The sequence below is a fragment of the Hirundo rustica genome, chromosome 27 (genome assembly GCF_015227805.2).
Source record: "Hirundo rustica isolate bHirRus1 chromosome 27, bHirRus1.pri.v3, whole genome shotgun sequence".
In the NCBI taxonomy this organism is placed as follows: Eukaryota; Metazoa; Chordata; class Aves; order Passeriformes; family Hirundinidae; genus Hirundo; species Hirundo rustica.
In genome coordinates, this window is record NC_053476.1 from 1,180,721 (window position 1) to 1,193,371 (window position 12,651).

Genomic DNA, 12,651 nt, shown 5'->3' on the forward strand with positions numbered 1-12,651 from the left:
TTCAGAGAAATCTGCAGGATGTACAGCAAGCCCTGTGCTTACTGACCCACCCAGGAATCCTCCTGGGACTGAGCACTGGAAAAAGAGCAGCTCTGGCAGCAGTGCCTCCCCTGGGCACCGCCGTTCTTTGCTGCACAGCTCCACCCAGGGGCAAAGGCAGCAGGGACGTGTGTGTGAGTGTCACACCTTGCAGAGGAAGGGGACTGAACTGACCTTTGCAAAGGCGTCTCTGCCGTAGGTGGCCTCCTGCTCCGTGTGCTGTTTGTCGATGACGTCCCTGCCCGTGGCCACTGTCCGGAACAGCAGCGCCTTCTCCACCAGCTCGGCCTTGGTGGACAGGAGGTCAGCGATGACCGACACCACCTTGCTGTTCTCGATGATGGGAGTGTCTCCATCCACAGAGAACTTCAGGTTCCCCTGCAATCAGCAGCATTTCTCTGTCTGCCCTTTACCAACAGGGATCAGCGCACCCCAAGTCCATCCATTTTCTACCTGCTCTTCCAGGCTGGAAATCTCCTGCCACACTGGAAGGTGGGTCTTGCATATCCACACCCTCAAACCTCCAATGTCAGCAGCAGCAGCAAAAGCTTTCTCAAAGCAAAGCATTCCTGCTCAGTGTTCAGCTCAGCTTTTGGGATAATCAATATCAAACACTTCCTGAGATTTAATCAAACACCATCCCAAGATTCAGAGTCCAGGGATAGGGAATTGCATCGTGCATGCAAATGCTGGATGTAGCATTTGTCTTCACTGCAGCTCACCATGAAAGCACTGGCTGCAGTTCCCCTGGCAGTGCTACTGGCACAGAGGGAATGGGAATGGCATGGGGAAGCTGAGAGGTCAGTGCCAGTGAGACTGGACTGGCAGCACCCCACCACCACAGCTCTGCTGGTACTTTCTGTGCCAGGATTGGGCAGTGGCACCCCCTGGTGATCCATGGCAGAGGCTTGTCCCCCAGCCTGCCTGCATGGCTCCACTCTGCTCTGTCTCCCTCCCTTCCCAGCACTGCCACCCCAAGGAGGAGAAGGAACTGGAACAAATCCTGCCCATCTCTTTTCCCAGGGAAACACGAGAGCTGAGCTACAGGGACACTGTGCAGGGGAGGAGGATCTGTGGCTTCCAAGGAGGATCCACAAGAAGGAAAGATCTCCTTAGCCTCAGAACACAAAGAATTAATTAAGAGGTCTCCTGTGCTCAACCTTCACCATGAAGTGAAGCAGAATCAGTGTGGTGAAGGTGAGTGTGAGGGCACAAAGAGACAGAAGCTCCCTATCCCCTCACTGCCAAACCCCAACAGTTCCTTTTTCAGAACATTTAACAGCTCCTGAGTGGTACGCCTGGCTTGGGATTTGGAACATGCAGGAATACATGTGATCATCTCTGCAGTGCCCTGCTCCAGCAAGGACTTTCTCTCACCACTGGAGCTGCGAATTGGACACACTTTCCCTGCCACCAGAGCTTCCAAGGGCTTCTGCAGCAGGGAAATGAGAGCTGCTGGCAGTACAAGACCTCCTGAGGAACAGCCAGGGATGGGTTCAGGGCTGGATACCCATGGGCAGGGAGCTCACCAGGTGCAGAATGGCTGCCACGATTTTGTAAACAGTCTGGATCTCCTCCTGCTTGAAGCCAATCACCTTCATGGCATCAGCGACTGCCTTGAACTCGGCCCCGTCATTGATGGAACACTGAAGAGAGAGAGAGAAGTTTGGGATGGGGGGGGTTTAATGGAAGTCAGCTGTGAGAAAGCAAGGATTGCACAAGCCCATGGGAAACAGATGCACTTTGATGTTTCTTAGAGGCAAGACACGGGCATGAGGCTTCCCAGGTTATTCCAAAGCCATCCTGCGTGCTTGGACACCGAACCCTGCATTGTACACACGTATTCTGGCAGCAGGAGACACAGAAATCCACCACAGCACAATAAATTTCCCAGTGGAATTCGCTGAGAAAGAGCTCATTAAAAAACCCCAGAAGAACAGGGACGACTTATGCAGTCACAGACCCTCTGAGCAAGGCTGCAGAGCACCAGCAGGAAATATGTGTTCACCTCTCTCAAGATCAGCCTCTCCCTCCCTCCCTCCCTGCAGCCTCCTGGGTTTGTTTTCAACGCACATTTTTCTCTCTCCCAGAGAGAATCATCTGGCATGGGAGAAGGTCTCTGCGTCTCTGTACCAAAGTGCATCTCACAAAAGCACCTAGGAAATCAGGGAGCCTTTGGGGGACAACACTAGGGACAATTCCAGGTGTATCTGAAGTGTTCAGGATCTTGCTGTCTAAAACCCATAAAGTTCCCTTCTTTTCCGCCCAGAGTTCCTCCTTGAGGACAAGTCAGAAATGAAGACTCAGTGCCTCAGTAACACAAAGATCCTGATGCAAAAAAATGAGTCCTTCTGGCTTTTTGCTCCAGAAGGCAGTTTAAGGTACCCACTGTGGTGCATGGAATTTCTGCCACTGGTAATGGGTCAAACATCCACCCCTGCATTTATGGATAAAAACATTTAATTGCTGTTTATAAGCAGACACATGCACAGGTATATTTGTATATTTAAAGCAGAATAGAAGTGTATCTTTTCTGTGATTCTAAGTACACTCATGCTTTATCTCATAGTGCCAGAAACTTCATTACAAACAGCACACCAGTGTCACCTTTCCATATTCATCCCCACTGATCTCAACTTCTGCTAGCTCAGCAGTGCTTGGAGCATTTCCAGCAGCACTTCCAATGTGAAGCTGTCCCTGTGTCCCTCAGAGCCCTCACCTTGAGCTGTGCCCCAGGGCAGATGTAGCTGTAGGCAGACGCATCCTTCTGGAGGTGCAGAGAACGCAGGAGCTGCTCAGACCCTCCCTGCAGGAGCTGTATGAAGAGAGTTTTAAGATATGGTGAATGAAAAATATAAAATCCTTCTTTTTTCTGTCTCTTACTCATCTGCTTGAGAAGCAAAATAATGGAAATATTACTGCTGCAATTATCTGGAGCACAGCGTGGAAGATGCAGGGCCTGCACTGGTGCAGGGCTCTGCCACCACAAATCACTGTCCTTTAGAATCACAAGTGTATAAAAACCAGCTTGAACCCCTCACAGACCTGGTCACACCTGTGCCATGCCACAGCTGTGCCTTGGCAAGCACAACGCCCACACAGAGACTTTTCTTCCTGGAAATGACACATCCGTGAGGAAAGTGCTAACATGCCATCATGGAGTACTGAAAAAGTGGGAAAAATAAACAAACCTCCCCTTCTCTCAGTGCAGAATCAAGGTTATACTAATTGGCTGACCATATCCCCCAAAGGACACACAGGGAACCACCACACAATGTGGAAGACATTAAAGAACATCCAAAAAAACGAAAAAGTCAACTTGGTGTCACAAAATTACTTCCACATGGACTAAAGGCCTCAAGAGAAAATAGAGGGATTAGGCTTGCTACAAATAAAACAGTAAGTCAAAGTCCAGTGTCCTACCATATTTGTTTACTCAGCCTCCCTTTAAGTTTAGAAATGTGTTAATATGGGACTGGAGGATAGAAAACAATCCATCTTCCCAGGCTCCCTCCCAGCCCGGGCCCCCGCAGAGAACTGAAGGACCCAAGATCACCCAAGATGCTGCAAAAGAGAAACCTCTGCAAAACACATGAGAGGGGGAAAGCCCTGAGTGCTCTGCCCAAAGTGTCTGGGAAACTGGGGACAAGTCACTGCTCCAGCAAAGGAACACAAACCTGGTAGAAGGAGTGGAAGCTTCGCTCCCCAGGCTGCTGCACGATCACACGGGACTGGGGGAACAAAGCACAGAGCTGGGCATTAGTGGGACATCAGCACCTCCCCTCAGACACCCACATCACCAGGACACCCCAAATCCATCCCATCTCACACTCAGGCTCTTGGGAACACCATCACACACGTGTGACCCTGGAGCTTGAGGTCTACAGTCAAAAGCACCAGCTTGTGTAAAAGCTGCAACATCCTACTCCCACCCAGGAGCCCCATGGGGGAAGCACAGGGTTGCTTTCATGGAAGAGTCAAATGAAACATCATTTTGGTTTTAGGATGATTCAATCACTGGAAATGAAAACCAGGACTCTGTGACTACGAATAAATGCTTAGAGCCTGGTGGTCAGCACTCCTACACCCCCAGCACAGGCTGCTCACAGCACCCAGCTGTACGAGGGAATGCTCTGCTCTGACACAAGGGCCTTGGTTCAGGGAGCTGTAGCTCCATTCCAGAATCCTCATTCCAGATCAGAGTAAAACAGCACAGACAAGGGCTAAATGCAGCAGACATTCAGTCAACAAGCAACACGTCCTTATTTTATGCTACAAGTACAAAGAGTGATGAGGAACAAAGTTGTGTAGGGGAGGGTCAGGTTGGATCTCAGGGAAAGGTTCATCCCCAGAGGTGCTGGCACTGCCCAGGATCCCCAGGGAATGGGCACAAGGCTGCCAGAGCTCCAGGAGAAGTTGGACAATGCTCCCAGGGATGCCCAGGGTGGGGTTGTTGGGGTTTCTGTGCAGGGCCAGAGGGTGGATTGGATGATCTTTGGGGGTCCCTTCGCACTCAGGATATTCCATGATTTGATGTGTTCCTGCTGCAAAGCCACTGTCTGTTACCACTTGTATTTGGGCCAGAGCCTGCACTGCTTTTAAATGGAAACAAATTTAACTTGGGAGAAGGCAAGAATATGAAATAAACAATCAGGATAAATAAATCATCAGGATTTAAGCCACTGCAGCTGCAGTCCCAGTCTTCTTTTTACATCAAAGTATCCCTAGTTAAATGTTTGGGTTTGTTGTTTTGTTTTTTAAAATAAAGTGTTTATTCTGAAAATAGACTTCAGGGAAATAAGGGGAGAAGTAAAAAAGAAACACAAACAAAAAAGGGTGTTGGCAGATGTGGTCAAACACATAATCAAAGCCAGATTTGTCTCACACAGCAAGAACTGTTAATGGCTCACGCCTGAGTTCTCCAGTTTTGCATCTTCTAATGTTTTCAGACACCGCTTAATGACACGAAAAAAATAATTATGCTCAGGATCATTCGGAATATATAAAAACAACGCTACCATCAGCTCACCCAAGGCTATGGCATTATTCCAAAATAACACTGCTCAAGCACACTTGCTCCCTACAGCCCTGGAGATCTCCTTCTCCAGGGAGAGCACAGTGCAGGAATTACAAAGCAGGAGCTGTGCAGAGGGCAAATTGTATCCAGAATAAAAACTGAGATTAAACTTCACACACCCACGCACATAAAACCCTCTGGGTAACACAGCCCTGTTGCTGGTGAGCTCTGGAAGTCGTGGTGCTCCAGGAGCAAGGTGCTGCCAGCACTGCAGTGGCTTTCCTGACTCCTGAGGAAAAATTAAGCCCTGGATTTATTTTCTGTGCCCTCATACCTCACCTGCTGTTCATGTCTGAATGGAAAGCTTTCCACTGGCAAAGCCCAGACTGCAAAAGTAACTCCAGCAAAGGCTGTAACCGTGGAAGGGAGGGTGCCTTACCTTTTCTAGCAGGTAATTATTGATGTGCCCCCCTATGGGGTCTCCTTTGAAATCAAAGTTGATGTCCATGTATTTTCCAAACCGGCTGGAATTGTCGTTGCGGTTTGTTTTGGCGTTGCCAAAGGCCTCCAACACACAGTTGGATTTCAGCAGGATGTTCTTCACCCTGCAGCAGGGATGGAGGGATGGAAAAGGGAGCAGGATAAGACTTCAACACTCACACCAGGGGATTTTTTTCACAGTCATTTCTCAGAAGAATTCAATGACAGCAGTGATGCTCTTTGATGGAGATTTGGACAGATGTGGATGACATCAGCAATCCCATGGGAAATCAGCTGGGAGATGTCAGCAACGCTCCTCAGAGGAAGCAAATGCTCTTTGGTTCAAAGACCAGACCCCCACCCTGAAATCAGCACCAGAATTTCAGTTTCTATACACATTTGAATTCCGAAACCAATTTTCTGAGCCTCTTTTCAATTAATTTCAAAAGTTCATTCGGGGTAGGTTTAAGTCTGTTTCTGCAGAAAGCCACATTCTTTGCTCCAAAACTTTTACTCCAGGACAGAGAGGGACATTTTGCAATTCAGAATCACGTGAGCCTGGAAGGTCATGGAATACACTCCTTGCACTCCACATTGTGCTCTAGCCCACCCAAATTTCAGGCAATTTGCCCCAGGAAAAGCGATTTACAATCGTTTAGGTTGGCAAAGACCTCTAAGATCATTGAGTCCTGCCATTAGATGGTTGATACTGGCTGGACTGTAGTTTTAGATGCTGTTTTGATTTTGAAAGTTTGAACTTTCAAAATAAACTTTTCAACGTGATTTCACCAAGTAATACTGCAAAACTCCCAGAGTAAAAGCAGTACCTGAAAAAGTTAAGTATAAATCAGCTTGTACAAGAGACCATCTGATAACGTGGTGCTACAGAGCTGACAGAAAGAGATCCACAAGCAGGAGATTTTCCCTTCTTTTCCAGCCCAGGCCTTACCTCTCCACCTCAGCCCTCTGCCCAGGGTTGGTGATGGCTGCTATGTACTGCATTATGTATTTACTGGCCTCAGTTTTCCCAGCCCCGCTTTCACCTGGGGGCAGAAACACCACGGTGACCAAACAGATTAAAAAAAGCCAAACAAGTCATTGGACAGAAGACCTCAATTCTACCCCAACAGCGCTTGGGCAGTTTGATTTTTTTTCTTTTAAAAGCAACCTTTGTGTGCACTTGGGATGTTTTCTAAACACAGCCATAACCCTGCCTGGCTGCTGCTGCTGCTGGGCTGACTTTGAGCAATTGTGCTGTGAGATTCCACAGGTCGGGAAAGGGCTGGCACACAGAGGATCAAAGGAATATTGTTAGAGGAGAAAGCCTGGCCTGCAGCAGCACAAGGGGCCACTGTTCAGCACCCCAGCCCGGGGCTCTCTCCTTTCAGAGCTGCCCGAGCACGGGGACATCAAGGAAGTGCCAGGATCCAGCCAGGGATCACTCTGGTACCAGCCCTGCTCCCACTGCTGGAGCCACGGCCTTTCCAACGGAGCAGGGAACAAACAGTGGCCAGCCAGGGCAGCGACAAAAATCAACAGCCCCTGAGGAGATACGAGCCCAGTTCTGCTGATCCCCACTCTGTTGATCCCAGCTCTGCTGACCCCAGCCTCTCCTGATCCCAGCTCTCCTGATCCCAGGTCCCTCTCTGGAGCAGACACAGGGCTCCTGCTCACATTATCCCTCTGCAGGCGCAGATCCAGCTCCTGGCTGGCACCAGCTCTTGATGAGATAAGAAATAATTGTGCCTGTCTCCACACATGGATTCAAATGCAAATGAGCAGCTTTAAGATTAATGAAGTTTCTTTTATAAAACGCTGTCATTAGGCAAACCATTATCCTCCTTCCTGGAATTTCACACGGATCAAGTGCTCATCACCATGCAGAGCCCTCCCAGCCTACCTGAGATGACAATGCAGGTGTCTTTGGATCGTCTCTTCATGGCTTTGTAAGCAGCATCAGCGATGGCGAAGAGGTGGGGAGGCCTCTCGTAGAGCTCCCTGCCCTTGTACTGCTCGATCGTGTCCCGCCCGTAGATGTTCAGGTTCTTGTAGGGATTCATGGAAACAACCACCTCCCCGATGAAGGTGTAAATCCGGCCCTTCTCGAACCTGGCCAGGAGACAAAAGGCAGAAATCAGCCGGATGCTGAGGTTCAGGAGTGCCCAGGCCATCGGGTGAACCTTTCCATCCATCCCCCTGTGGAAACACAATGAAACCCTGGCTCTGGACATTCCCCGAGCAGGGATGGCACAGCAGCAGAGACCTGAGGGTACAAGGACAGCGACCCAGGGCTGGCTTGGAGTTCCACCACCTACAAAGGACATTTCTACCTCTCTTTCACTTCCAGATACATCGAATTTACAGTTTCTACAACTGACAATAAGTGAACACGAGTGTGAGGAGCAAATCTAATCTGCTTCATAAAGGGGATTTACAGGCAAATTAATTTTTCACGTTCTGTAGTTGCCCATGGCCCAGTGCAGGCCAGAGGAGCAGAAGTTCTGAAGCCTTCACTGAGAGGTCAAATCACACTTGAAAGTAAACAAAGACAGACCAGGAGGGAACTGCAGCCTCAGCTCTAGCAATGAGTCCTTTTTGCTGGAAGGCACTTTGGTATCATCACTGCTGCTACCCCAGAGAGGAAAAACTTCTAAGAATGTGTGCAAACAACCCTAAACTACACCATTCCTATCTCCACCTGGCTCTTTGATTCTTTCTGCAAACTAGACGGAAAATAACTTAATGTTAGTTTTAAAAAAAAGAACGTTTAGGTTAGAAGATGTTTCCAAACAAACTCCCATTTTATTGAAAGTTACCTATGAGGAGAGCTCAGGATAATTCCAGATTACCAGCTGAGGAATTCACACAATTCAATTGTTTCTCAGGAGGAGAACGGACAAGAGGTTTAGGGATCAACACACAAACCCTGGATTTCCAGTGCCAATCCCTGTCTGCAGCTGTATTTTAGCCTCAGGACGTTAGATGGCACCAGAACCCCTCCAGAGAGCCCGGGAGCCTCGAATCCTGATGGGCCCCGGCACAAATTCCAGCATTACTTTATTGAATTTATTACCACCCCCATGTGGTGACAGCCCTGACGTTTCCTATTGTTCATTTGAGAATTTTCTGCAGCATCTTGGCAGCGTCAGTTTTTAGCAGGTGTAATAAAACTCAAGAAATATCATCCAGCAACCAGCATTCCACTTTCCAGAAGCGTTGGTGCCTCCCACTCCAGCTTCCTCCTGGAATATTGCACTGGGAAGACACGAGAACTGCAGCACATCCTCCTGTTCCTACACCACTTTTAACTGAAAGTGTCCTGATACGCATTTCCCAAAACAATAATGAGCTTAAAATGCAAAGGTATTTTACATTTTTGAGATATATGCTGTTTGAAAGGTACCACTAATGTTTTAGAAAAGACAAGAGCAACATCATTAGCAATACCAATACACCAAATTTGAATTTTTTACAAGACCCTGAACAGGCAGAAGTGCAAAGGGATCGGATACCAGGCTGGGAGCTCACCAGGGACTCTGCATACACAGAGGAGAGCTTGAAAAACCAAACCCACACAACACTGTTGGTATTAAGGAGATCGAGTCACACTGGGACATCAAAATGTAATGGAAACCACAAGGACATCACAGAGAGCAGAATCATTCCTACCCTACGGAGATGGACACCTGAAAAAGGTGAGTTACCAATGGAGAACACGGAGCCTGCTCTGCCAAGTCCCTGCCCAGCAGCACAGAACTGCGGCTCAAGGCAGTGCTGATGCTGAAAATAAAGATCCAGCAGATTGTGGATGAGGTTTTAAGCCCCATGAGCAGCTGGAGGGTTCATGGCCACAGGGAGGGTGAGGGGGGTTGTTTGGGCTGAGGAGAAATAAAGAAAGAAAAGCCTTTCCTGCTGCAGTGTCGTGCCAAGCCACCATCACAGCACCCAATACTCTGACCTCTTCCTTAAGTAATGAATTATGTAAACTTGCATTGCCAGAACCCAGTTTAAGTTTCCTCTGTGACAGTTCAGCGCCCCTGAGTGAATCATAGAATCAGGGAATGTCCTGAGCTGGAAGGGACCCCCAAGGATCAGCCAGTCCCACCCCAGCCCTGCACAGACACCCCAAATCCCACCCTGGGCATCCCTGGAGCGCTGTCCAAAGGCTTCTGGAGCTCTGGCAGCCTCGGGCTGGGACCATTCCCTGGGGAGCCTGGGCAGTGCCAGCACCCTCTGGCCCTGCCAGCCTGTCCCTGCAGAGCTCCTGCTCCAGAGGGCTTCCAGCTGGGATGCTGGCACAGGCAGCAGGCAGATCCTGCCTGCCACTTCCCCACAGCTCAGCTCAGATGGCAGATCCCACACTGGGCCTCCAAGCCAAGTTCTAAAAGGTTTTACTGGGCTCTGATGAGCTGTGTCCTCAGCTCTGTGGCAAAAGGCAGATGGAGATGAGGGGGAAGAAAGATCTGTCTCCAGGCTTGACAAACAGGCACCTCTCCAGCCTGCCTTTGGGGAGACAGAGTTGATGAACGAGTGACGCCCCCATTCACATCTCAGTTCATTTCTCTTTATTTCCTAGCACCAGAGTTAAAACTGCAGAGCTGTGCTCAGATGTTCCCACCAGGAGCTCCAGCTCCTCGCCCCTCGTTGCTGATAAAGCCTCTTTTCATCCCCGAGCGTGGCTCAGCACAGCAGCAGGCCAAGAACAGCAGGGCCTCTCTCCCTGGCTGCACGGCTGGTGGGAGAGCCGGGCTCGCCTCGCCCATGGAGAGCTCAGGAAGGCTTAAAAAAACAACCCACAAGGGCAGTGCAAAGGGAGAGCTTTGAGCTGTGTTAAACCCACGATTCCTCTGCAGGGCAAGGTCACAAAACAAATCCATTTGGTGCTTTTCACAGCCAGCACAGGCATTTTAGTGCTGAGGTGTAACACACAGAACTGGAGTTTCATTACTCAAAGCAACAACAGCGCAGTTCCTTGGGGAAAAAAAAAAAAGTTCCTTAATAAAGGAACCCCAGGGTCCACTCCTGGGGCAACACCCCGATGGTCAAACCTTGCTTTGTATCTCATGGAAGTAACAACAGCTTGTGCTACAACTGAACATATCCCTGCAATAGTTCCATTTGAATCATTTCTGCATCAATGTCATAGAATCATGGAATATCCTGAGCAGGAAGAGACCCCCAAAAACCACCCAATCCAACCCCTGTCCCTGCACAGACACCCCAACAACCCCACCCTGGGCACCCCTGGAGCGCTGTCCAAAGGCTCCTGGAGCTCTGGCAGCCTCGGGCTGGGACCATTCCCTGGGGAGCCTGGGCAGTGCCAGCACCTCTGGGGATGAACCTTCCCTGAGATCCATCCCAATCCCCCTGGCACAGCTCCAGCCGTTCCCTGGGGAGCCTGGGCAGTGCCCAGCACCTCTGGGGATGAACCTTTCCCTGAGATCCATCCCAAACCCTCCCTGGCACAGCTCCAGCCATTCCCTGTGGAGCCTGGGCAGTGCCAGCACCTCTGGGGATGAACCTTTCCCTGAGATCCATCCCAACCCCCATGGCACAGCTCCAGCCGTTCCCTGGGTCCTGTCCCTGTCACAGAGCAGAGATCGGAGCTGCCCTGGGAAGGAGCCGCAGCCCCAGTGAGGTCTCCCCTCAGTCCCCTCTCTCCAGTAGCTCAGCAGCCAAAAAGCAATTCACAGTATTTAATCCTTGTGGGTTATTTTGAGAAGGAACATCAGCTCTTTCATGAGAAGTTTTTATTACCTCATTAAAACATCAGTTGATAATGAGAAAATAAAAACCAGTGAGTCACAGAAAAGAAATCATTTTAAGGGAGAGAAATTCTTCTCGAGGAAAGAAGTCTACTAAAGCAAGAAAAAAGCTTTTACTTTGTTTTGTAGTTTTTATTTTCAGGGAAAGGAGTTGGGGGGAAAAAAAAAAAGTATCTCTACATCCAGACAAGGTATATTCACATGCAGTTGCTCCTGGAAAATACACTGCAGAAATGGGAACACTGAAGCAGAAATCTCCACCACCAGAGAGCACTCACATTTAGGATTTCCCCCACCTGACAAAAACTCCAGTCAAAAATAAAACTGTTCTTAGCGAGGAAATGATGCAACTTCAAATGCACTCAGTACAAATAAAGAAAAGTTAGTTGGCAAGACTTGGAACCCACACTCCCAAACAACATCTGCAGGACCTGCAGGACGGGACCGTTACACAGAGACACCCCACCAGGGCACCCCGGGCACTCACATCAGACAGGGAATTCCTAATTAATCACTGACATGTAACTCCTCTGCTCCTGAAGCCAAAGAGCCTCGGGGGGAGCACTGCCAGCCCTGAGCTGGGCAAACGGCTCCTCACTAACCCAGTCTGCCACTCCACGCCCATCTGTCCAACATCCGCGGGACAGAGCATCTGCTGGAGAAACACGGCCCATCACGCGTCTGCTGTTCCTTTAGGAGAGCTGAAGTGTAGGTATTGGTGTTCTGCATCATTTTCTACTGGAAAAAGCCCTTTTCTGTCCCTGAACTGCTCTGTTCTCAGCACTGCTCACAGACTGACAGCACATTCTGCTTTACAGGCACACCAAAGCTTTAGCAGGTGCTCCATGAAGCTCCTCGGGCTCAGCCCCTCCTGATGCTCCACAGGTCCCCCAGGACAGACCCTGCTCAGTCAGTCACAGCACAGACACCCACTGAGATGAGCTTTCAGTCTGGCTGTGCAGCAGTGCCTCCAAAGAAAGGAAATGTTAAAGAAAAGCAAATAATTCAGGACAGAATCGGGAGTGCTACAGCTGCCTCAGCTGCGCTAGTCAGCAGCAAACTTAGTCCCACGGAAGATTAAGAGAATCAAAACTGATGGTTTCAAACTGTTCTCTATTTCCAGCTTATTTGTGAACTCCAAAGCATAAAGTGAAATACTGAGTATGAGCACACAGCTTTTTCTTCCTCCTCTGTGCTCGGGAAGGATGATCCAGGAGCTGCACACCTCTAGTATGTGGAGCAGGGACAATCCCTTTCCCTGCTGCAAATACCCCACGTGGTTTGGGTTACTCTCCCAAATGGGGCAACAAGCCTCAGTTATTTTTTTCCATTAAATATGTACATTAAAAA

At 49.3% G+C, this 12,651-nt stretch overlaps 1 protein-coding gene across 1 annotated transcript in view; it reads right to left on the bottom strand.

The window, feature by feature from the left end:
* The window catches only part of MYO1D (myosin ID), a 162,333-nt gene that overhangs the window by 118,237 nt on the left and 31,445 nt on the right, over window positions 1–12,651 (bottom strand). Inside the window, exons 2-8 of the mRNA XM_040087488.2 lie at window positions 7,437–7,645; window positions 6,486–6,579; window positions 5,496–5,661; window positions 3,717–3,770; window positions 2,759–2,854; window positions 1,569–1,685; window positions 214–417 (exon numbers count right to left, since the gene is read on the bottom strand). Of these exons, the coding sequence (XP_039943422.1) occupies window positions 214–417; window positions 1,569–1,685; window positions 2,759–2,854; window positions 3,717–3,770; window positions 5,496–5,661; window positions 6,486–6,579; window positions 7,437–7,645 (940 nt within the window). The remainder of the gene's footprint in view (window positions 1–213; window positions 418–1,568; window positions 1,686–2,758; window positions 2,855–3,716; window positions 3,771–5,495; window positions 5,662–6,485; window positions 6,580–7,436; window positions 7,646–12,651) is intronic.